We start from the raw sequence: 26981 nt of genomic DNA, 5'->3' as shown, positions 1-26981 counted from the left end.
CACACACACACACACCCACACACACACACACACACACACACACACACACACACACACACACACACACACACACACACACACACACACACACACACACACACACACAGTCTCCATCTGTAGATATCTCATCCATCTAACAGCAGTCTAGCGTCAGTGTGGTTTACATTTAGTTTCACTTACAGTAAATAAATGCGTGTGGTGTTGCTAAAATGTCTGGCTTGTATGTCAGATACAAATCAGCAAATGCAGACAGCATGTCAGTATTTTTTGGCATGTTTTCTCGTCCAGTTGTTTTTAAAATAAAAGGTGTAGTATGCTGAAATTAAATAAATATGCTTCAAACCTCTAGGAAATATAAATCGTTTTTCTTTGAGAAAAACAACTTAAACATCAATGTTAGTGTTTAAATAATCTTTTTTTATATTTAATTTTAACTGTAATATTTAATATTAAAATTGCAATATTACAATTACTATAAATGTTAATAGTACAATATTTATTAAACGTATACATAATATATTTTATCATAAACAGCAAAAAACTAAGTACATCATATGCTTCTAGATGCACAAGTTAATGTTGTCATTTTCCTACAAACAAAGAACTACAATAAATCAATTACTATAATATTTAATAGTACGATATTTATTTATAAATATAAGTAATAAAATATTTTATCATAGTAAAATAATGAATTTTTAAAGATTATCATTACAGTTTATGATAGTTGCACTCATAATTTAATAATTAAGATATGCATAAAAGTAGCTGGGTAAAGGACAGAACTACAAGAAATCAGTTACTTTAATATTTAATACTAATGCATTTAATTATAAGGAAATAAATAAATACAATATTTGAATAAAAAATTACAAATTAAATTAACTTTTTTTTTTATATTTCAAAGATTACAATAACAGCTTGTTTAATCTAATTCATCATTTACTAATCTTGAATATAACATTTAAAATTCTAATCTAAAAATAGCTATGTATATAGTTATATATGTTTGTGGATGCACAAGTAAATTTCAGTTTTCCCTTACAAGAACAGAACTACAACCCAGAATGTTTGAAAAAATAATATACAATTATATCATTAGACACTTTAAATAGACTAAATGTGTTTAGTTAGTTAGTGAGGAACATTTAATCCAATTAACTAGGATTTAACACACTGATTCATATAGCATCAAAGAAACATACAAAAAATTGCAAAGAAATTAAACTAAAAAGAAAAGCAATTAAATAAGTGAAGTGAGTCAGTTCTGTCTGTCAGACGTATTGACTCTTCCAGTACGAGTCAGAAGAGGGTGTCCGTTCCAACATGCTCACTCCCGCTTTGTCCTTTTCCACCAGGATGTATGGCTTGTCCTCCTCCTCCTCGTCCTTCCTCTGACGGCTGCCGTAGCGGCACAGCAGCATCACCCCTGCGACCAGGAGGAACATGAACGTGGCAAAGCCCAGATACAGCGCCTGTCCGATCTCCCGCTTGAGCGACTCCAGCACCATGGGGTTGTAAAAGTCTCGGACGATGGAGTGAGTCGACCAGCTGATGGGAAGGAGAGCGGCGAGGCCGGCGACCACGAACAGACACCCGCCCACCAGCAGCACCACGTTCTTACCCCAGACGTCGTCATGGCAACAGTCCGTGCCCCTCATCCCGCAGACAGACACCAGGACGGCCTGGACGGCGAGAGTGATGGAGGTGCACATGAGCCCGCGGGCCGCCTGGATGTCCGCCGGCAGGATGAGCAACGAGTCGTAGACTTTGCATTGCATGCTGATGTCCGCGTGCCGTATGCATGCCATCCATAACCCCTCCCACAGCGTCTCCATGACAATGATGTTGGGCCCGATGTACGCCGTCACCTTCCACATGGGCATGGCGGTCACCGCGATGGTCCCCACCAGACCGATGGTGCCCAGAACCAGAGCCAAGATCTCCAGCTTAGCCCTCATGACGGCAGCGGCCGAGAGCAGAAGTGATGTGAAAGTGATGTGAAACAGTGGTGTGTAAATGTACACGGGTTATCTGACAGGAATGAGATAGGAGGGGTTTAGTCCATCAGTGCTATGCGGTAACACTGGTTTCTCAGAGCTGATGAAAAATGGACTTAGTTTTGTTTTTAAAGCAAGTTCATAACTTCAAGCATCTGTTAATATAGCAGTAACTGCTCTCGCTGGTTAAAAACATAACGGACTCCAAGCCAGTGACACCCGACTTGAGCTAAAGTAGTGGCAGCAATGTGACTATAAAATAATTCAAAATAAAATAATTAAAAAAATTAAAAAAATAAAATAAAATAAGACTATTTTAAATAAAAATAAAATAATTTGCAATATTTTAAATGATAAAAAAATTATAATAATATTTTTAAATAAATGTAATTTAATTTAAAATAATTTAAAAATAATAATTTTAAATAAAAAAAATAAAACAGCTAAATATTAAGATCAATATTTTCATTTGTCTTCTCAAACATTTTTACTTGGAAGTGGTTAGATGTTAAGGGTTTCTTGAAAAAATTTGGATATATGAGGGAATTTTAAATGTGTGATTTCTAGACCTGGGAAATTGATAAAAATCATTGGAAACACTTCACTTGACAAAACAAATTTTAATGCATTAATTATGCCTTGTAATGCACTGCATGATCTCCTGAATAATTTTAACCACATTTATAATACATTATAGTATTTATCTATTCCCTTATACAACTTTAGAAAGTGTATTTCATGAAAACACATAACAAACAACTGATTTTTAGATGTAACAAGGAACAAGGCAAATATTATAATGCATTTTAGCATTGGTTATACTTATTTATGAAAAGGTATAATGCATTATGATGTATATTATGAACAGTGTTGGGGAGTAACTAGTTACATGTAACGGAATTACGTAATTTAATTACAAAATAAAAGTAATTGTAATCAGTTACAGTTACTAAGAAAAAATGTGTAATTAAATTACAGTTACTTATGAAAATGTTAAGGATTACAAAGGGGGTTACATATGACTTTTTCCACACACACTCCCACATACAGATTTAATTGAGTTCTTCATAAATTGAAACACCAATGTTTCAGAAGTTTATAACATGCTTATCCGATAGGGTTTATGTATATGCTTTTTAAGATTAACTGTTTTTTCTAAGGCATTGTTAGATTCCAGCGTTTACTGTCATAGCTATGCAAAGATTTGATTTCAAAAACAGTATCATAGCTAATAAAATATTTATTGTTATGATTTTAAATATGTATTTAACCTCAGAATGATTTTAAAGGGTTAGTTCACCCAAAAATGAAAATTAGCCCATAAATTACTCACCCTCAAGTCATCCTAGGTGTATATGACTTTCTTCTTTCAGACGAATCCAATCGGAGTTATATTAAAAATTGTCTTCGACCTTTCAAGCTGTTTAATGCCACTCGGCGGGTGTTGCATGCATCAGTCCAAAAGAAGTGAAATAAAAAGAGCCGATGAAGGATTTTGAAAGTCTGACAGTGTTGAGCACTACTGTAAGGTTAACCCTGCATGGTGTAAATGTTTGAAAATTATTAACAGTTGCAAATAAACATTCATTAGAAATTTAGAAAAGTAATCAAAAAGTAATCAAATGTAATCAGTTACATTACTTTAATAAAGTAATTGAAAAGTTACACTACTTATTACATTTTAAGTAGGGTAACTTGTAATCTGTAACCTATTACATTTCCAAAGTAACCTTCCCAACACTGATTATGAATACCTTTATAATGCATTATGCATGAAGGCTTTAAATTTTCACCTAATGAAAGCTTTAAGTGTTTCCTAAATATTTTTTTCTAGTTATGCCAAGATCTAAAATATTTAATCAGATAGAAAATTGTGAGTAAAAATATTTAAAAAATTAAAATAATTAAGTTTTAATATTAAAATATTTAAAAGAAAATATTTAATCTTTATCCATTAAAACACACACACAAAGATATTTTCCAAAGTAAATATATTAGTTCAAAAGGAGGGCCTTAGAATATAGCAGTAAAATAATTGGGGGTCAAAAGGTCAAATAGGTTGAGAACCACTAGGTTAAAGGGTTAGTTCACCCCAAAATTAAAACTAATTATTTACTCACCCTCATTTTGATCCAAACCTGTTTGCTGTCGAGTAGAAAAGGAGAAGTCATCTTTAAGAAGCTCTTTTCAACTCTGACTTGTGTCCATGTCTTGAAAGGTAGGGAAAGTAAAAAAATTAAAAGCAGCCCATATGTGACTCATAAGTAACTAGTAATAGTGAGATGCTTAAAGGGATAGTTCCCCCAAAAATGAAAATGTGATGTTTATCTGCTTACCCCCAGGTAGTGTTGTCACGGTACCAAAATGTCAGTATTTGGTACCAATACCAGTGAAAATCCACGGTTCTCAGTACCAATTTCGGTACCAAAGCAAAACACAAAAACATGCTAATTGGACGCGCCGCCGCTCAGGACAGTTCGGACATTGCGGTGAATCAGAGGTAAAAAACTATATAAATACTGTTCAGTTTCTTGCACAGACAGATCGTTTCGTGTCTTAAGACCTCAATGTATCGTCACGAGCCGCAGGCTTTGATTTGGTTTTGTTTGTGTATGTTTTTTTTTTACTCTCAAAGCCGTGATTCCCATTCACCTCCATTATATGACTGACAGACTGCAACGGTTTGAGTTAAAAATCTCCGTTTGTGTTCTACTGAAGAAACAAAGTCACCTACATCTTGGATGCCCTGGGGGTAAGCAGATAAACATCAAATTTTCATTTTTGGGTGAACTATCCCTTTAAGATAGCAGAACTACAGCTAACGGCAATCCAAAATGAACAAGCGTCACATATGCAAGTGAAAACGGACTTTTGTGAGTAATTAAAACCGTTATCAGAATCAATGAATTTGTAAGAATGATAATCTGAATCTTGTTGTTCTAAGTGATTAAATCAAATAAAAAATTGCTCTAATATATTTGACCTCAATTGAATCAGTTTATATAGGATGACTAGAGGTTTTTTCCCTCGAAACCGTTTCAACACGTCAAATAAGCCATGCATTAAGCCATCAAAATGAAAATATGAGGAACAAGATGCTTTTGTGACAGGTGCTGTTTCAACTGACAGCTGATGCTGTGTCACTATTGTGCATATATTGCATAATCCCATTTCAGAAACAAAAGTATATAGGCCTATATATAAGCGTGTTAAAGAGGGGAAATTACATATGTGAGATTTACAAACAACAGCTACTAAATAATATAATTTGTTTTTATAACTATGATCTGGTATTTTATTCTTAAATGTATTTTACTTTGAATTTCTAATTATGTTTCATTTTGACTCCTTGGCCTGGAGGATTGAGATGAAAATCCTGGCTGAACATCAGATCATGCGGAGTATGTTTACAGGAGCTCACAGAGAGCAGAAGCGTGTCTCACCTGAGCTAAAATGTCACTAATGTTCCTGTAAAACACAGTGAGCTATAAAGCGGTTTGAGGTTAATTGAAAAGTCAACAGAAACTTTCAAACCTGTCTGACAGGTCGGACCGCTGAGACTGAGTTTCATATCAACTCACAGGTCCAGCCTCAGAAATCAAGAGTGACATTTAACAACACAAGACTTATATCAATCAATTCTGTCAATAAATATTACACCTTTCCTACAAGACAGCACTTTACTTCACCTTTTACTTTCCTTTAACCTGACAGTAGAAATGTTTCACTTCTTGCCTTAATACATGACCAGAAAAAATACATATATACGACATTTAAGTAGATTTTTGTAGAAAAAAGATCATTGTTTATATTTGCAGTAGAAGATGAAAACGCTCTCCTCAGATTTGCACATTTACACGAAATGTTTGTGCGCCATCTAGTGTATCTGTGTAAAACTGCACCTTAAACATCAAAACTACAACAATACTCATTTAAAAACGTTAATTAAAAAAAAATAACCAAAAAAGGTATTTATTTTGCATTTACCACGACAAAACGTTAGACGTAAATAATCACGCTTTTCACGTAATGCATGGTAAATTAATATTATAATCATTCACTACATCGTATTACTCCCTATTTTACCACGGTACCACTACAGTATTTTTAGAAACTGTAAATCAGGTTAACATTTAGCCTAAATGTTGATTCATTTAGTTCAAATCTACCATAACTTGATAAACTTGCCTTGTTTTCTCATCAGAAGTCCTCGAGTGAGGTGAAGTCGACCCCAGAATCCTTCAAGTCAAAGATTAAAGGTGAAAGTATTCTTCTCAGCATCTGTCAAAATTATAGTAGCAAACAGACAGAAAGACAAAAAGAACTTACTTTTAACATCGAAACGTAAGGAACACAATTAATGAACTCGCGGAAATAAAGCGTCTTCTTGAGTCGATTTTCCACATATTCTGCTGTAAGAACAAAAACATGCATTTTCTATGCACAATATCAACGTTTTACCCTCATAATGATGCTTTCGCATACTTAATGTGTGCACTAAGAACAGTAGGACCACAAAAAATATTTTGCACAAAAATATGGGTAACACTTTACAATAAGGTTCCATTAGTTAATGTTAGGTCATGTATTAACTAACATGAAGCAAACAATGAACAGTACATTTATTACAGCATTTATTAATGAAAATAGTTATTCATTTCTATGTTATAGATGTTATGTTCCGTTCTATATATATATGTTATGTTCTGTTACCATGCACAACTTTTGATTTTAATAATGCATTAGTAAATGTTGAAATTAACTTTAACTAAGATTAATAAATGCTTCAGAAGTATTGTTTATGTTAATTAACTAAAGTAGTTAACTAATGAACCTTATTGTAAAGTGTTACCAAAATATGGTACCAACTTCGACCACTGGGTGGCAGATTCATTTATCTTATGGTTTAAAAAAATACAAATATATAAATAATTTTTTATAAATATATACCGTAATATAAGCAATACACTTCCAGCTGTATAACAATTATAAAAACAATTAATGAAAACCAAAAAATTGCATACTTAAATGTTAATATTAAGATAATTAGCGAAAATTGTCAAATTAAACAAGCACAACAGCAAAAAATGAGTGACATAAGCTTGCTTTGACATGACATGAAAAACACTTGTACAGGTTTAAATCTACCTTCATTATATAGTTGACTGTTCTGAATGCCACAAGAAGGAGAAACCCATTTTTTCTCCCTCAATTTAAAAACAATAACTTAAAAGATTTATAGTAGCTTATTAATGAATTAATTTCTATAAATGATGTGTGCTGATGTGTGTGTGGTCTGATGATGTCAGTCTGGCCTGCAGACAGGATCTCTATCAGCTCGTATATCTCAGATACATCTGAGCGCTGAGAGATTGATTGCTTCACTCGTCTTGTATCTTGAGTTTCCGCTCAAACATTCAGCCCGAAGCCATCCTGGCACTTCCATCTGTCTGCAATGAGAGTGGTGCCATACAACTCGAATTCCACCGTCAGTGACTTTAACACATGAAGGGCAAGATCACACAAGCAGAAGTGCTTCTTATTAACACGGCTGTTAATGTGTAAAGACATACTGGAAATGCAGAAGCATCCACGAATCACAGGCTTTTGATACGTACGAAACCAATTTATTTGATATAATATCAATCCACAGCTCTATATACAAAATAAAAATGCAGTCTCTATAGCTCAATGGGAACGTTTTCAATTAGAATTCAATATCATCTAAAATATTTTCCAGTGGCTTCTCTTGATTGCATTCAGCAAATTTGGGAATTCTGAAACATGAACCCAAAGTTTAACTGTGAGAAAGAAAAAAAAATTACACCGTATGCATTTTGTCTGTGTAAAGGCTCGGATCGTCGAGTGTGAATCGTGAGTGTGAGCGTCAAAACGAGGGTCGTTATGTGTCATTAATGTAGAGCTGAACCACAACAAGCCATTTAAACAGGAACAGAACAGTCCATCTGCTAAAAATCATATTGCATTTATCAACAAAATTCAAGTAAAACAGGACATAGTAACCTAGATGAGCTGTAAAAAAAAAAATTCTCCGCTCTGAGAAAGGAATCATAAAAATTCATTCAGCATTATTTTGACCTGAGATGTGCACATCTAAATCAATATTCAACACAATTACTCGATGAATATTCAAATTACATGTATATTTCAGGTCAGAATAGTGCGCAGTATGAACATTTCTGATAAATCACAAAGAAATAAACACAAATATTTACAACCCAAAGAAAAAACGGCGCTTACAGCTTCTCTGTACAAATATGAGACAATGCCGAACAAATTAAAAAGTGAGATATTTAATCAGGCTGTCGTTCTTCTTACATCTGAAGGACATAATAAATAAATCACAGCCTTTATTTTGGAAATGACGATGTCAAGAACGAAACAGAAATGTTTGGCAGACGTTGGCGGACAAATGTTTGAGGCTTGCCAATGGCGAATGTGCAATTCTAATTCTATTGATTGTACCACGTTTCCTGCGGTTTCTGATTGGCCACAGCGCACATGTAGAGCTCATCTAATGTGTTTAAAGCGTCATATCTTACAGCTACTTCGAAAGGAATGTCTAACATTCGGGAATATTAGCGTGGAGAAACTGTCGTCATGCATCGGCTGATGTATTTGACCGGCGAGCTTTAAAGGAACAGTCAAGCGAAAATGAAAATTTGCTGAACATTTACTCGCTGTCAGGTCATCCAAGATGTAGATGAGTTAGTTTCTTCATCTGAACAGATTTGAAGAAATGTAGCATTCCATCACTTAATAATAATGTTTAATTTATATAGCGCCTTTCCCAAGCTCAAGGACACTGCACAATGACAGAAGCAAATACATTCCTACATACATGGACAAGACATTTTCCAAGTCCAGAACATGTGGTTGCAGTTGCATACCACAGTAATAATACAGTATCATAATCAAAAGCACCAAAAAAATAAATAAAAAAAATCATCACTTGCTCATCAATGGATGCTCTGCAGTGAATGGGTGCCGTCAGAATGAGAGTCCAAACAGCTGATAAAAACATCACAATAATCCACACTCCAGTCCATGAGTTAATGTCTTGAGAAGCCAAAAGCTGTGTGTTTGTAAGAAACAAATCCATCATTAAAGCGTTTTAACTTTAAACTGTCACTTCCAGCTAAAATATGAGTATATGATCCATAATAACGCTTCCTCCAGTGAAAAAGTCCATCCCCTGTTGTCCTCTCACATCAAAATCCACCAACATATTTGTTTTGGACTGTTTTTGGCTTGTAATCTGTGTTTGATCTGTGCAGATTTCTCTCCTGATTCAGACAAGATGACTTTTTCACTGGAGAAACTATATTATGGATTATATTATCATATTGTAGCTGGAAGCATTGGTTTGAAATTGGATTTGTATCTTACAAACATGCAGCTTTAGTCTTCTCCAGATGTTAACTGATGGACTGGAGTGGTGTGGATTACTTGTGGATTATTGTGATGTTTTTATCAGCTGTTTGGACTCTCATTCTAACGGCACCCATTCACTGCAGAGCATCCATTGCTGAGACAGTGATGCAATGCTACATTTCTCCAAATGTAGAAACAAACTCATCTATATCTTGGATGGCCTGTGGGTGAGTAAACTTTCAGCAAATTTTCATTTTTGGGTGAACTATTCCTTTAATTGTGTAATGTCTCCTGATGTGTTTCAGCTCTGGGTTTCGTCCTGTGTCTCGTTCTCTGTGCTGCTGTCCCGTCGCACCCAGATGTCCTCATCGGGCACTTGCTCATCCACACTGGCGACTGACATGGCACACTGCTTCCCTAAATGAGACAGCTTGGCATGCTGGGATTTGTAGTCCTTCTTGCTCTCCTCTTCCTCCTCTTCTTCCTCCTCAGCCGTGTCTCCCTCCAGCGAGAGGGCAGAAAGCGGTCCCTCCACGTCCGGCTCGGTGGATGGGCTCAGAGCGGACTGGCAGAACTCGTCGTCGTCGCTCAGGATGTCCGTTTCCTTCACGTCCTGCTCCTGCTCCTCGTAGCACTGAAGGTCGAACTGTTCCTCCACCCAGCGGTCGGTGTCACCCGCCGGAACGACGCCCTGCTGCTGAGCATGCTGGGAGTCCGGTGAGTCGCTGTCGGGCTCGGTGTCGAAAACAATGTCTGTGTCGATGGTGAAGCGGTTCCGCACCAGTTTCCTCCGGCCCAGAGTGCGAGTCGGGGCAGATACTGAGAAGACACAAAACCATGAGCATCACTAACATGGTTTACACAGAGATCTGACATTATATTGTGAAATGTTATCACAATTTAGAATAAATGTCTTCTATTTGAATATATTTTAAAATGTAATTTATTCCTGTGATCAAAGCATCATTACTCCAGTCTTCAGTGTCACATGATCCTTCAGAAATCATCCTAATATGCTGATTTGCTGCTCAAAAAACATTTCTGATTATTATCAATGTTGAAAACAATTGTGCTGCTTCATATTTTTATGGAAACTGTGATATATTTTATTTTTCAGGATCCTTTGATGAATAGAAAGTTCAAACAAACAGCATTTATTTGAAATAAAAATCTTTTGTAAGATGAATGTCTTTACTCTCACTTTTGATCAATTTAATGCGTCCTTGATAAACGGATGTATTAATTTCTTTGTGTGTTTACCTGCTCTGTTCATGGCCGGTCGGGCTCCTTTCAGGGCGCACAGGCGTTTTCCTCCGAAGGGAACGTACTGCTGGCTGAGAGGAAGACTTTCCGTCTTCAACAGTTGACGGCGCTGTTTATCTCTCAGGATGGAGTGAACCGTCTTCAAGAAGTCTTTCTTACTCTCTGGAGAGCTGCAGACACAATTTAAGACACAAATTTGCACAATGGTATCAGTTTATTATTCATGTTGACTTTGAACGTATGTTCAAAATCCAGCGCTCAAAAATGGGTTAGATAAATATGGTTTGTATTTGTATTTCACATAACAATAACAGTGCGCACTTCATTTTTGACACAGATCTACATAAAGGCAGTACAAGGGTCCTCCACCAGATGGTGACAGTTTTCTTTATATCTATTTTATAAAATATATTTATATATGAAATATATATATATTTTTAATATATGCTAAATATTTATATATTTGAAATAAATGTTAAAATATATTATTTTTATATACTTCAAAATTAACTGTATTATATTTATTTTTAAATTTTATAATATACATAATTTTTTTTAACGTTTGTTTTAAAATTGATAAAAAAATAATAATATATATATATATATATATTTATATATGTATATATATATATTACCGCATTATAAACTAGTCAGTTTATGCTGATTGTTACAGTGCAGGAGACACTGACCTGCAGCAGAGCTGAAACACTCTCTCTGGTCTTCCCTCTGATTCAGACTTCACATGGATGATCTCACACACAGCTGCACTCTCTCCATCTGAAACCACACACACTATGATCAGCTCCCCGTTTATCCCTATAGGGTCTGACTTCATCATGCACAGATTTGTTTTGTGTGTGTTGACGGGGTCATAGGTGAGCTTACCTGTATTGGACAGTGTGCGCACCTGAAGCGCATCAGTGGGGATCATGTGGCGGAAACGGAACGGATCTTTCTCTTCACCGGAGACAGATGCTCTATGAGAACCACCCTGAGAAACAGAGACAGACGCGTGTGAATAATGTCATTCATTCATCATTTTGATGGGAATCAGGGTGTGAACGCTGTACGATACTGCACCAAACAAGAGCATGAATACAACACCCAGTTAACTGCTGAATACTTCTGTAAGCCCATGAAAAGAGGGCGAGAGAGAGGGGAGTGTTTGGGCGTAAATTGCACAGCCGAAATATTCAACCGCTCTGATAGTGAGGATCACAACACTCACCATTTTCTTCTTCTGCTTGGAGTAATCCTTACAGATGAACACTACAGCGGTTTTGAACACTGGAGGAGAAACATATAACATTGCACTTCAGTTCACTGCATAAAATGACATGTCTATCTGTCCATCTGTATGACTATCTATCTATCTATTAGGAACAGGGGCGGACTTACCCATTAGGCAAAGGTAGGCGACCGCCTTGGGCCCCCAAAAGCCAAGGGCCCCCTAAAATGCTTTTCATGTAGCACGTGTGCGACACAGTTTTACATGTGTATGAGTCGTTTACAAACCTGTTGTCCAACAAAGATATTTTATTTTATTGACATGCTTTTTCTCCATATTAACTTCATAACATAGTCGAGTGTTTGAAATAACTTATTTTTGTGATCAGACGTGGTTTCGTATCACAGAATAAGGCAGAAATCATACTATTTTATAGCATTATATACAGTGATAAAGGCTATGTCGATTAGCATTGCATTATAAATATACTTTATCCTTATAAAAAAAAAACAAGATTGCTTGAAGAACACAGATACCATATATTTTGTGCAATCGCATGTTTATTGTCTTCAGGTTTCCTCAGTTAAAATTTCTTTATCTGCGTTTTATTCTGCTACAGCGATCACTGGATACTTCTTCCTGGAGCATTACTTCTACTATGCATATGTGGAGTTTCTGCGCAAGGGCGCCCTCCGGCTTCCAGTATTAATTAAACAGTCATTACATTATGTGTGTACTGCTCACAACACCCTATTTTGGGTAAAAATAGAAAAGATAATACTTTTCTCTAAAGAAACAGGATTCCCTAAATTATCGTCATTGATATCGTTCCCTAAATTATCGTGATACATTTTTAAGCCCATATCGCCCATCCCTTCTATCTATCTATCTATCTATCCATGAGTTGAGGTTATATGGGAACAGAACGTACCGAATGTGGCCAGCTGTGGCTCTTTCTTGCACTTTCCCAGTGAGGAGGACGGGTTGATCCATGTCACGCTGGTGTGGAGGAGTAAATCTCCCATAGACAAGTCAGCAACCTGTAATCATAGCAGAAGCCACCGTTAGAGCTCGCACAACACACACACACACACACACACACACAGAACTCGTAATCTGCAATCCAGAAGGGATCTCGCCTGTCTCTACCTGACATCATTCCGAGCTACAGCCACATTATGCAACAAAGTTTCACTGTATTCACATAATAGGCTAATAAGATTTAAATATGCAGGCAGATGACAGTAAATACAGAAATAAAGAAGGAAATCTGATCTGACAGTTTTAAGTTTTTATCAGCTGCAGAGCATGAAATGTGGTTGAAAATCTGAGACCCAAGTTCTGTATTATCCCAAGCTGCACTCACATGCAACCAAGAGTGACCTGACACCATGTGAACGATACAATAATATTTTGTTTTATATAGTAGTTGCATAAACAAAAAGTTAATACTGAGCAACTCACATTTTAGAAACATTTAAGAAAGATTAGAAATATTTAAAAACATAAACGAAAAGAGCATAGTTAATATTGGTTAATTAAATACTTAATTAGGATTGATGCAAACAGTAAAACATTGCTTGTTGAACTGATGTAAAGTTCACAAACCTCTTTCTTGTCTCCAGTCTGTTCAGAGATGAGGAGGTCAAAGACGGCTCCAAACTCCTCGTGGATCTTCTGCATCTCGTTGATGTGACTGGCCACTGTGTTCATGGCTTTCATTGCAACTGCACAACAGCAGAGAAAATAAATTATATATCAGTTCTATATATGTGTCAATTATATAGCAGTGAATTCAGAAAGTTGGTTGAAACATAAGAGTTCAGATTGATGGCTTTAAAACTGATCTCCAGTTATAACATCTTATTTGGACAATACACTACACTTTTTAAAAAGAAATTAATACTTCAAATTAACACATTCAGCAAAGACACATTAAATTGATCACAGTAAAGACATTTATAATGTTACAAAAGATTTCTATTTCAAATAAATGCTGTTCTTTTGACATTTCTATTCCTCAAAGAATCCTGAAAAAATACATTTATCACGGTTTCCACAAAAATGTGAAGCAGCACAACTGTTTTCAACATTGATAATAAGCAGAAATGTTTCGAGCAGCAAATCAGCATATTAGAATGATTTCTGAAGGATCATGTGACACTGAAGACTGGAGTAATGATGCTGAAAATTCAGCTTTGATCACAGAAATAAATTCATTTTTTAAATATATTACAATAGAAAACAGTTATTTGAAATTGTAATAATATTTCACAATATTGCTGTTTTTACTGTATTTTTAATCAAATAAATGCAGCCTTAGTGAGCAGAAGAGACTTCTTTCATGGCATGCTCATATGAACCGGAGTCTCTCACCGTTCAGATGGTAGTGCTCCTCGCTGTCGGGGTCTGTGAGCGAGTGCAGTTCTCTCAGGAGCAGAGGGTACTTCAGCACTCTCTGGATGGGTTTGATCAGGTACGACTCCAGCGTGGATGAATGCTGCTGTTTGGGGTTACGCTCGTCCAGAAATGCCTTGAAGGCCACGTCTGTTTTTGCTGGAGAGGACGCAAACACAGGAAGATGTGATTATGCTGTCACAGGACTGATAGTGATAGAAAGATTTGAAGACGGCTAGCATTTGTTGTGCTTTTCACAATACAGCGCAAAATGTTTTCAAGTACATTAAGTTCAACTTACTGGAAAACACTGTTACGTAACCTATCCTATAACAAATCTGCAGAATCGACATTAAATAATAAAAATAGCCCACACACAGCAGCAGGATTGCATTACACACAGCGGAGCCGCTCACATGGGATTTACAGACCCCCAAGGTGCAGGACTCACAGGGAGCAAGGTCGCCTTTGAGCAGAGATTTACATACCTTTGACAAGCACTTTGGGCACTTTGGTGTGGCTGGCACAGAAAGCGCTGTAGATCTTGAAGCGGTCGGCGTAATACAGGAACGAGCCGCCCAGAGAAAAGAGGATTTTCTGTAAGACGAGAGGGATTTTGAGAGAAATACATCAGGTATTATGGTTTGTGTTGGATAAATCTTGCCTCTGAGTGATGCACTACAACCGTAGTGTCCAAAAACATGTTATTATTATCACACACGTCCAAAAAAACATGGTATGCCCCAAAAACTTGGTAGCATAATAATATTTGTTATTTAAATGAGCAGACCAGACACTTTGAGTGATACTATGTTTAATGTGATGTAAATGAGATCAGAGGGACAAACCTTGAACTCTTCCACTCGCTCCAGTTTCTCCAGGTCCGGCACCAGCCGGGTTCCGTCTTCCAGAGTCTTCAGAAACTCCACCTGAAACTCCAGCATCTCCGGGAGGTTTCCGAACAGCACGTCCAGCTATCAGATACACATGCAGGAAAAATGAATGTGGTCAAATGTAAAAATGTAAACAAATAATTATCTTAATATATAAAAATAATTTAATTTTAATTTTAAATAGATGTGCTACGTAATAAAGCTTATACTATGGAAGCCCGTTTCCGCCACTGAATAAAAAAATAAAAAAGCTAATTGCGACTTTATCTTGCAATTCTGACTTTTTTGTAAATAAAGTCAGAACTTTCTCGTAATTCTGAGAAAAAAAGTCACAATTTTGAGATTTAAACTCGCAATTCTGAGAAAAAAAAGTCCGAATTGTGAGTTTATATCTCGCAGTTCTGACTTTTTTCCCTCAGAATTATGGGACATAAACTCACAATTGCGAGTTATAAAGTCCAATTTTGAGGGGGGGAAAAGACTGGTATGTTCTCAAAATTAGAGATAAAAAGTCGCAATAACCTTTTTTATTTTTTTATTCAGTGGCGGAAACGGGCTTCCATATTACACACACACACACACACACAAATAATATCAAATATAAAAAATCTCCATAATATCTAAAAATCTCCATATATACAAAGTAACGATAGATAGAACTAATATATATATGTATTTAATATTACTTCAATAACAAATATGAGTAAAAACGGTAAATATTCACTTTAACATGTGTACCCAAAACAGTATATAAATTACATAAAATACGTATTTTTGTAAAAATACATATAGACATTATATACTGCTCTCTAGTTATCTGTCTCAACCTTTAAGAGACTCCATATTGGTGGAAGTACATCTCTTTAGTGTCTGCACTGCTGCATAATGAGCTCAGCTCCCATATGTAGGGCATTAAAGGAGCAGAAGATTGAGAACTTCCTCTCGTCTGTCTGATGTAAGTTTTCCTCATTTTGTGTCTCCCTCCCACTCTCCTCTCTACCTCTCTTTTCTTGTGTGTGTGTTTGTCTCTGTCTCAGAGTCCTCCTACACGCTCCTCTCCATCAGGATGATTATGAAATATCACTCTGTGTTCTGGAGGTGTTTTTGAGCTCGCCAGCTGATAATAACATGAAACCATCAGCAGCGCTTCAACTCACCTCATCCTGAGTGAGGAAAGACTCCTTCTGCAGCGGGGTTAAATATCGCCCGATCAAACAGTTCAGATCCTGAAAGAGAGAGAGAACACACAATAATATTGAAGAACAGCCTATGAACAACATTCACAATATTAATATTTGACATTATATTTGATTAATTTCATGGCTGTTTAATAACCTTTCCATTTAAAAGAATTAGTTCCAGATTATTTTAACATCAGAGATCCTATTATAGTTTTTATTAATAATTTGAATTCGCTTTTTATTTTCATATTTTCTGTTTTTATTTAAATTTTAAAGTTTTAGTAATTGTGTTGTGTTTGTCGTTTTTATCAGTTTTTTTTAATGTCTATATAGCTTTTTATTCATTTTTATGTTTATTTCATTTTATTTCAGTTTTCATTTCAAGTAACATTTTTTTTTATGGTTTTAGTTTTAGTTAACTATTATAAACCTGACTGATTCACAAAACTGATTCAATGAATCATTTGAGTCACTCAAAAGTGTTCAGAGAGATCATGAAATATAATTTTAAGTGTTTTAGTAAAAAATCAGTGGCTTAGCGCAAAATCGCAGGGGGTTTGTTACGTCGCAATATTGGAAATATTTCCATTTTAAACCATGAAGGCTGATATTAAACAACGTGCAAACTTTGTGCAAGAGTTATGCCGGTGAATGTTTTAACTTTAGTCAATTATACAAAGTCAAAGTAAAAAAACGTACAAACTGACGGCGCTTTCGGCATCTGACGCTGCATTAACGGCGCAATATTCTCTCAGAGACGACAAGAGACAAATCTACTTCAGCATATGCTGATAACGGCATATAGCCTAACTGTCTTAAATTATTCCTTAATATTTATCTTGTGGCCCGTACATAGTGGGGAAAAAAATGAGAAATGTATTTTGCATTAAACAGGTTGTTTTTGAAAGTCGGTGCTTGAAATAAAGCTGCTCTTAATTTTCATTGATGACTGCAGTGTTAATAATTTTAATTACAGGCCTACAATTCATTGTATAAATTAATATACCTGTTTAAAAATACCTTTTTAAAAACATTTTCAATGAGGAGTAAGCTAATAGCCTAATCTTTTATTATCCTCAAAGCACGTCAGTTATGCGGTGATGCTCTATGAAATTATTGCGGGGCAAATTAATTGTAATTTAATAATAAAAGTAACCTAATAATAATAACAGGCCTAATAATAATAATAAGAATGTAACTAGGGCTGTCGCGATAACCGCAATATTGTAATACCGCGCTATTGACGAGTCAACCGCAGAGGAAGGAAAGCAACCGCAGTTTTCACATTTTTTTTTTGTTTCATGAGGCTGTGGCCTTCTTGTTTTACAATTCATCACTGTGCATTGAATATTAAATAAATTAATAATGATACAAGAGTGTTACGAGTGTCATTTTCCCGCGAACTGTTTGTATCCGGGGTTTCGTTTACGGATCTGCTGTCTGGCGAGAGCTACGTTACAGTGTCTTCAGTCAAACCCGTCCTGAAACTCCTGACAGAAGATATGCTTAAACCATCAAACGAGGATACCACATTAACATCGGACATAAAGCACAAAATGTGCAGTGTTCTACAGGGGAAGTATGAACCAGCTGCCTTACAAAAACTTTTGGAAAAGGCCTGTTTTTTAGATCCTCGATATAGGGGCGATTATATCAATGACACGGAGACAAAATCCAACATCATCGAAGAGATGGTGAGAGTGGAGGACGAAGGGAGCGCTGCCAGCGCGTCAGTGGTTGGAGACGAAGGGCAAGCGGTGGTGCCACCTGCAGCAAAGAAAAAGACTCTTGGAGAAGTCACGGACAACCTCTGCCCATACCCAAGAGAGCGCGAGCAGATAACGAGCTCACGCGCTACCTGCAGGAGGAGTGCATAGACTCCAACACAAATCCACTGTCCTGGTGGCGCGATAATCAGTCTAGATTTCCGCTGCTGTCCAATGTTGCGCGCAAATACATCGCAATAAAACCGCATATCGCGCTATTGAGCCACCCATAATAACCGCAAGGGAAATTTTCTAACCGCGACAGCCCTAAATGTAACAGGCCTACATTAATTGGAAATGCCAAATCCTATTAATATTGACAATATTTGATGCTTTTGACAATATCTCTGGCTATAGTCGACACATGATACGACGCAACCCAGCACGGGGAGGTAATCGCGTGGCCCCCCAACCCAAAACTGCGTGCCTGTCCGCTACGCCACTGTAAAAAATACATGTAATACAAGCTGATGTTTAGGAGATGCATTGTTAGATCAGCATTGTATACTGATCTATACAAAAATTATTAAACATAAGGCATCATTGTTAAAACTGAAATAATTTTGAACAACATTTTTACTGTATTTACATGCAGTAAATATTTTAAATATACTTGGTAGATATATATATATATATATATATATATATATATATACATAAACACATAATTTCTCCAGCTATATCGCTCAGCCTCATCACACACTCATGTCATGTTTCATTTCTGCTGGAGTGCTTCATTCAGACTGTTGATTTAGTTCTTTGCTCAAACAGGCAGATGAATCTGAACACACCGCAAATATTCCCAGCGATGGGCAGGATATCGGTGAAGGTGTTACTGTAATCCCAGCCGTCCTCAGAGAGACAAGGAAATACTGTCACGGCTCTGTCGTTAATCTCAACACAGCGAGCAAACATGAGCTATACAGAGAGAATCTAGCAGGATCTGGCAACACCAATGATTCAGAACATGCCCAGTGATTTCTTGCACTGCACATAAAAAGACACTCTGATACATGTTTAAATAAATCTGCGCACAATTTCTGTAAATACGGTTGTCACTACCTGCATTTTTCAGGAGATAATTCAGCTGTAGAATACAGTTGTCACTCCTGTAAATTACTGAACTGTGTGTGTACAGAACCGGATTAAGCACTAAAAAGGTGAACTGACAACCGAATTTAGCTGCAGTGTGTACATGGCTAATATGAGTGGCCTTAAGAGGGCACAAACACAGTCCTTCCCCCTCGTTTTTTTGGAGGGGGGGGGTTTGGTTGTCCCCCTCGGTTGAAATCTCGGTCCGGGGGTGCCTATATCAGACAGAAAGGGCACTTTAGCGTCGGCAATTAAAGAGGCAGGGGCTCGAGCCCCCCAGTGCACACCACGGGCTAATATCTTCTTTTGTGTTCCAAAGAAGAAGAAAAAATTCAATGACAGAATTGTCATTTTTGGGTGAACTATCCCTTTAAGTATACAATAAAACACACTGCATAGAACACTGTGAGGTCATGTGACAAACTGCTGTTTTAAATCATGGCATTCTGCTTCAAATGCTATTTTTAAGGCAGTATGTACTATGCTGTACGCTAGTATTCCATTTCAAACGCAGCCAAAGAGTGAGTGGGTGCAGAAAAAGGCAAGCCAAGGGCACAATTTCTTTCCCTCCAGGCCTCGACTCGATGAAGGGCACAAACTTATGTAAGTCAAACACACAGGCTAGTATGTCTGATCACACACACACACACACACACACACACACACACACACAGGTACTGACTTTGACGTAGGTGCGCTCCGTCTCCACCAGTTCGCAGATGACTTTGCGAAGTTTGTCGGCATCGGAGAGCTGGCGTGGAGTGGCGTTGCTCGGAGGAAGTGAGGAAGACTCCGGGCCGGACGAGGAAGAGACGACCTCAGACGAGGGATTCATCTCGTGCAGACTGCGGCAGAAAGCTGCGACCTGCTCCGTACTCTACAGAGAAAGAAAGACAGTCGTGATGAGTGAGACATCTGACAGTCCTGTGCTGTTATTACCACACACACACACACACACACACACACACACACACACACACACACACACACACTTGCAGCACCTGCAGCTGGATCCCGCTGCTTGGATGAAGAATGCTATAAAGCGCTCATTTGCTCTATTTTCAGCCTCTCCTCTCCTCTCCTTTTTGGCTCTTTCTCTCTCTCTCTCCATCCCTCCCTCCCTGCTCTTCTGAAATGTCTTCATTTCTTCTGAACGTCAACCAAAACATAAGCACCTGTCCATGGATGCGGTTGCTATGGGAACGGCTGTGATGGCACATGGACTGTTATTCTCACAGTAACACTGACAGACTGAGGGAAAGTACCATCCATCCATCTATCTGATCTATCTATCTGCTAGGGCTTGGTGTCAACCGGTAGATATTTTGCTACACTGTTTATACTATGGTAGATAAATATGCAGGGATAGCCATAGGCAGGACAGCTGTATGTTATTTACACATGAGAAACGTGAAACTGAGGATCCGAATGTGTCCCAGACAAGTCAAGATGATGAAGAATGTGTTAAAAGGTCACAACTTGCCTTGTTAATTAATGAAGTTTTTGACTTATATATGAAATATATCTACCTGTTCTGCAGTGCAAATGAGTCATTTGACTGTAATAGCGTTTACTGTTTTGAGTCTTTTGTTTTAACTCAAGTGCTTTGTAATGTGAAGCTGTTTTGCACTGTTGCCAGACTCATTCATTTGTTATGAATAATCTGATCTGATCTTTTGGTTTGAGTCCTACAAGTTTCAAATAAAAAGAGAAAATAATCAAATTACATGAAGAGTCTTTCATTCACTGCACTATTTAACAATAGACATTACTGCATGATTATTTAATGCATAACCATTATATTTTTATAATTTCCAGAAAAATAAATAAATAAATATATTTTGATACTAATTCAGATGAGCTTTACTGGCTTGACTGTGTAGAGTAGCGCAATGTTGCCAAAGCATTAAGCAATAAACATGTATTACACATATAAATAAATACAAAAAGATTACCTAATTAAAAAATAATTTAAATAAAAATAAAATGAATAAATTAAGAAAATAAATAAAAATATTGAACTAAATATAAATAAATGCATGAATTAACACAAATTAAATAAATAAATACTAATTAATAAAAAATAAAAATATTGAACTAATTACAATTAATTAATCATTATGCTCATCTATCCATTTATCTATCCATCCATCATCTTTAATTCTCTCACTCTCACTTAATTCTCTTTCTGTTGAGGCTGAAGAGTTTCCTTCTAAATCACCAACCTTTTGCTGCTTTTTAAAGGTATACCATCCAGAGGCAAGTACATATGAACTTGACCAAAACTGAGAAGACAGCTTAAAGTTATCTCATTACTAAGTGTTTGAAACAAAACTTTCAGCGACCCAAACTTTATTGCAAACGTTATTGAATCATCCCTGAAAGTGCTCATTGATGCAACCAAGTTGAGTAGAGTTCAACTATATACAAATAAGTTGTAATGCAATGCACCGACAGCCAATGGGAATGCAGATAGAAGAGAAAAGCTCACTTCATTGCTTTAAAGGTGCTGGAAGTGATTACATATCTTCAACTACACACTCTCTATCCTCTATCCTAAACCTGCCCTTTTATACAGGTAACCGGATCTCAGCAAATTTAAATGCGTGTAAATAAAGCGCTTCAGACTGCCCATGGGCTGTTTATGCTCTTCACAAAGACTACATCAGGTGCGATTTCTCAGGGTAACAATTTTAGTGACATGTGCCAGGTAGCAGGAACATTATGTGTGTTATTAAAAAAGAATCGCTTCGAAATAATTCCTCAGGAGCGTCAGGGAATATTGGCTTCACATTGTGTCTCTGTCTGTGTGTAAACAAATAAATCAGGTCCTAAATCAGAGATGCAGAATAACATCTACGAGGGGCGTCGGGCTTCACCTGTCACTTTAGTCATTAGCTTAAACATCATCAGCTGCCACAACTGCGGCATGTCAAGATGTTTGTGATCCCGTTATCACAGAGACACGTTCACACGCTTTCAGATACAGCAGCTGTCAGCTTTCCACAGACTTTCTCCATCATTCTCTGAAACGGCACAGTCTGAGACAAGTACATTAGGAAACTACGAGAGCGGGAGAGAAGTAGTAGCCCTTTCGTACGCCACACATCCACCAACGCAGTCACATCGGAGGCTTTTTAAAACAGAGACATAAGAGATTATTTGAAGTGGAAGATCAAGGCTACTGCACACAGAAAACCTCTCGTACAAAGCCCAGTGATATAAACAGAGTCCAAAGGTCAGCTACTAAAATTTTTTTTTTTCTTTGGAGAGACATAAACAGTTGCGCAGAGGAAGCAAAGCATGACGACACCGGCGGGTCTCCCAGAATGCACTCTTAAAAGTAAATCTGCTTTATTTTACGTCTCTATGTACCAGTGTTCATTTAGTTTCATTGAGATCATGTTGTAGTTTTTCTTAATATTTTGAATTAATTTTATTTTTCATGTTTTCATTTTATTTTTATTTTTTTAGTATTTTTTTGTGTTTATTCGTTTTTTTTTTTTATATGTCTATATAATTTTAATTCATTTTTGTTTTTGTTTTAGTTGTAGTTATTTTAATACATCAAGTTAATAATAAAATTAAAATGAGAAGCGTTGCCTTGGCAATTAGCTGAAATAAAGTTCACTTTTTAATATTTTATTTTATTACAGTTAATGTTTTTTTTTTTTCAAGTAACATAAGTTTAGTTTTAGTATTTAATTTCAAGTAACATAGTAAGTTAACTAAAATAATAACTAAAAAAGCATGCAAAAGCACAGAATAATCACAATCCGATTGGTCTTTAAAAGCAAATCAAAGACTAGCAAGTAAAACCTTACAAAAAAATTTTGTTGCGGCAAAATCATAGTACTAGATGGTAACACTATGGTACTTTGATATATGATGATATGCATTATATTTACATGGTACTCTAAGGTATTTCATGGTACTACCATGCAAAAAACATAGCGAAATGTGTTGTGATTGGTTAGCTGGGCCAGTGTGTGCTGTGATTGGCAGCACTCGGCGCCTGGTCAGGAAATGACATGCCCTTTACCATAGCGCCCTACGAGCTTCAGTGTAAATATTGCGTCAATATCAAATCAATTTGAGCGCGATTTAAACCCGGATGATTGTAACCACTCTAAGTTCGTCTGCCTTGGGAAAGCTAGCGTGTCTCCGACATAGTGATAACACTCGTTGCCTTCTCTAGTGCAGCTCAACCAGGTCTCATCCCATTCTTCGGTATTTGTGATATCACAAATCCCAGAAAATATGCACTGTAGTCCAAACGAGTCGTTCGTAGTAGTTTTTGAAAAGTGATTTGTGTTAAATAAAATATCTCCATTTGAATTGGACTTTGAGCTTTATAACTTTGCAGATCTTTTTTATGCTCAAACAGCAACATTACAGACTAACTAAAGTTGAAAAAGTGAAAAAGCATAATAGGACCCCTTTAACATAGTAAAATGTCCATGTACAAAATACTAACACTAAGTAAAAATATAGCACTTTTACCAAGAAAACCCAAACATCTGACATTCTGACAGCAATAATCCACAAAACACCAACAAAAACCAGCGCAGAAACCCAAAGCATCAATAAGCCCCAGCTCAGGATAAGAAAAACTGTCCGATTCATCAAAATATGTACCCAGCTACTCATTAAAACAATCCTTGTGATTTGCATTTTGCAAAGAGAAAGCGCTAACATTGAGTACGCTTACATGGACAACAATACTCCAATTTTAATACGATTAAGACAATACTCTGATTAAGAATCTACCATGTAAACAGAGATTTTTGATTACCTTAATCCGGCTAAAGTCATAATCGAAGTAAACAGAAATCGAATTAAGACATGTGGAGTATTCCTATTTTAGTCGCATTACTGAAGTGCAGAATAGACATGTAAACACCTTAATCACATTATTACCGTCGTGTAGGACTTTTCGCCGCATTTTGCGACAGGATACACACACGGCAGTGGTCAACCGTTTGACTGCAAATAAAAGAGCTTCAACACCCGCCATCGTCTGTATGCACGTACAAATAATTAACTGCACTAGAAGCTTTCATAAAATTAAAAATGAAACACCCAAAACTGTACATGGCATCATCACAAAGATGAACTATATGTTTATACGTGAAATTAAGGAGGGGACGTCGGATGGCGTCACGTGAGGTCGTAATGACGTGTGCCATTAATCTAACTATGTACTATAACATGTAAAACGGGAACATGAAAAAAATATTCTAAAAGCCACTCATGTAAACACCATAATCATAATATTGGCTTATTTAGAATAAGGTAAATAATTAGATTACTGATGTCCATGTAAACGTAGTCAATGACTTTAAACTACTTTTATTTACTTAGCAGACTACAGGTGCTTATTTTGGCTGACACTGTTTTTTTTTTTTAAACGTGTGAACGCCGCTTTCCTTGTTCATTAGCGGAGAGAGTCTTAGCGGTCCTCGAATGCCCACGCAAGGACACACAAAGGATGAATTACAGTGTTTCTCCCAGAGTCCTTGAGTCTCAGAACAGCATAACAGCAGAGAGAAAATACGACACCCCGCACGTCCAGCGCACAACACTATAAAACACATTAACTGCTGGGAAAATGCACGCTTGTTAGTGGTGTTTGCTAAGGTGTAGAGCTCACAACCTCCTGACCCTAAAGATGCATCACATTCGTGAAATTTTGCAGGCAGAAAAAGTACATTGTCTATTGTCGGTGTTCTCAAAAAGGGTCACTTTCAAACCAAGCATCTTTCTGTCGGTCAACGTTGCCAATTTGCATGAACAACTTGAAACAATTGCAAAATGTGTGCGGTAAATCTTCCGCCCTCATGCAAAAAAGGTAAATGTGACCAAGTATGAAATCTTGCAGCATAACTTCACAGATAAGGGTGTTCATATTCCAATATTAGTAAATGTTTTCCAAACACATTCCTGACTTTATATGAACTTAGTTTTAGAGTGGAATCTTTTTATTGATCTTAATACGAGTATAAAAATTTGCATGCTCTGAAGAAACAAACACATGCGTTGTGCACCTACACAAAGGGAAATCCACACCAGTGAACTTTCCTCCATGAAATCCCAACAAGATCCTGCTTAAAATAACAACTTAAACCAGCCGAAGGTGGTGTATGCTGGTCTCTGAGCATGGATAAACTGGTTTGTAAAAAGTGTCCAAAATCCCCCTAAAACCATCAAAAATCTAGCTATAAACCAGTTTGGTAGCATGTCAAGACCACTTTAGGCTGGTTTAAACTTTTTCCAGCATGCAAAAAGCACAAAATTGCTCATAATTACAATCCGGTTGGTCTAGTAATCAAAGACTAACAAGTAAAACCTAAAATCATAATATTAGATGTTAACATGATGGTACTTTGATCTTTGACAATATGCATGATATTTAAATTCATCATCATGCAAAAAAACAACAACAACATGTTATTACCATAGTAAAATGTGCATGAACAATATATTAATAATTGTCACTTTTTACTAGAAACCCCAAACATCTGATGTTCTGACAGCAACAATCCACAAAACACCAACAAAAACCAGCGCAGAAACCTAAAGCCCTATCCTGATCAATAAAAGACAGTGATTTAAGAAAAACGCCAGTCATAAAACGCTTCTCACCAGGTGCAGCAGGTCATAGATTGAGTCCGACGAGCGTTTGCTGTGTCTGTTGCGTTTGAGCACAGACATGACTGACTCAGGATCAGCAGAAACAGCCTCGGAGAGAAACACACGCCGGCCCACCGTCACTGACGCTGGATCAGTTTCAGGAAATGCCTCAGAAATCACAGATTCACTGCTGCAGCACCCGACAACATCCCTCCGCTTATGACAAATAGAACAAATGACAGAGTGGAGAAAGAGAGAGAGAGAGAGAGAGAGAGAGATGGAACCAGTCGCTCTTCTCTCCTCTCTCTCTCGCTCGCCCACCTCCTCTCTGCTCGCCCAACTCTGTATTCACCCGCCCATTCTGATGCGACACCACCTCATTTATCTTCTCTCTCTTCCTGGCACGCTGAGCAAACACTGAGCTACATAAGTTAAGATACTCAACACACATGTAAAAACAATCAAGGGTGAAGAGAAACAGGAAGAGGAAGAGGAAAAGGAAAAGGAAGGGGGAGTTGAAGGAATCTCCTTTACAAGTTTGTTGTGATTGTTCATGACGGGCTGTGCAAGTTCAACCGCACAAGAATATTAATGCAGTGAGACTGAAAGAGACCTGTAGTTACAGATATGCAAAACTACTAAAATAAAATGAACTAGTTGGCTGCCTGAAAGACTAGTTGATTACACCACCCTGCATCATATTTGCCAAATGAAATCCATACTTGTTTCATCCATACTAACTTATGGTATTTTGCTTTAGAATGTCACACTTTCCACAAAATATGATTTGTAGTAGGGATTTAACCGTTTAACCGGTTAACCGACGGTAAGAATTTTGACCGATTAATACAATCAGTTAAACGGTTTAAAAAGTCATTTAATTATTTATTTTTTCAATAATTTATCAAAATATTTAAAACGGTTTGCTGCATGGTTAAAATATGCTACGTGCATAAAAAAAATTGTTTTTTAGGGGGGAAAAACATATGTCGCGTATAAGTCGCATTTTATTATTTCATTCAGAAATGTTTACAAACATTATAATAAACACTGTAAACATAGCTAGGCTATTTTAGTTCCCCTCACTCCACAACAAATCCTTTCAATTAACAGTATTTAGAAAAGAACAAGAA

The 26981-nt window shown here is 36.8% G+C and overlaps 2 protein-coding genes across 7 annotated transcripts in view; both read right to left on the bottom strand.

Moving 5' to 3' along the window:
- Nucleotides 1–1255: 1255 nt before the first annotated feature.
- On the bottom strand, nt 1256–1961 carry LOC107705633 (claudin-8-like). The gene has a single exon (XM_016509023.1). The coding sequence runs from the start codon at nt 1959–1961 to the stop codon at nt 1275–1277; it is 687 nt and encodes a 228-aa protein (XP_016364509.1). The 3' UTR covers nt 1256–1274.
- A 7658-nt stretch (nt 1962–9619) lies between these two features.
- LOC107705640 (T-lymphoma invasion and metastasis-inducing protein 1-like) overlaps nt 9620–26981 on the bottom strand; it is an 81614-nt gene continuing 64252 nt past the window's right edge. For all 6 annotated transcript variants that reach the window (XM_016509032.1, XM_016509030.1, XM_016509031.1 and 3 more), the window contains exons 17-28: nt 19898–20092; nt 16334–16402; nt 15132–15257; nt 14772–14880; nt 14263–14442; nt 13495–13613; nt 12818–12926; nt 11887–11945; nt 11544–11649; nt 11348–11435; nt 10656–10828; nt 9620–10214 (exon numbers count right to left, since the gene is read on the bottom strand). In XM_016509032.1, coding sequence (XP_016364518.1) covers nt 9697–10214; nt 10656–10828; nt 11348–11435; nt 11544–11649; nt 11887–11945; nt 12818–12926; nt 13495–13613; nt 14263–14442; nt 14772–14880; nt 15132–15257; nt 16334–16402; nt 19898–20092 — 1851 coding nt within the window. In that variant the 3' untranslated portion in view covers nt 9620–9696. The remainder of the gene's footprint in view (nt 10215–10655; nt 10829–11347; nt 11436–11543; nt 11650–11886; nt 11946–12817; nt 12927–13494; nt 13614–14262; nt 14443–14771; nt 14881–15131; nt 15258–16333; nt 16403–19897; nt 20093–26981) is intronic.

Source organism: Sinocyclocheilus rhinocerous, unplaced genomic scaffold, assembly GCF_001515625.1.
Source record: "Sinocyclocheilus rhinocerous isolate Xijiao unplaced genomic scaffold, SAMN03320098_v1.1 scaffold1616, whole genome shotgun sequence".
NCBI lineage: Eukaryota > Metazoa > Chordata > Actinopteri > Cypriniformes > Cyprinidae > Sinocyclocheilus > Sinocyclocheilus rhinocerous.
Note: the sequence above shows the minus strand (reverse complement) of the source record. Positions and strands in the feature narration are given on the sequence as shown.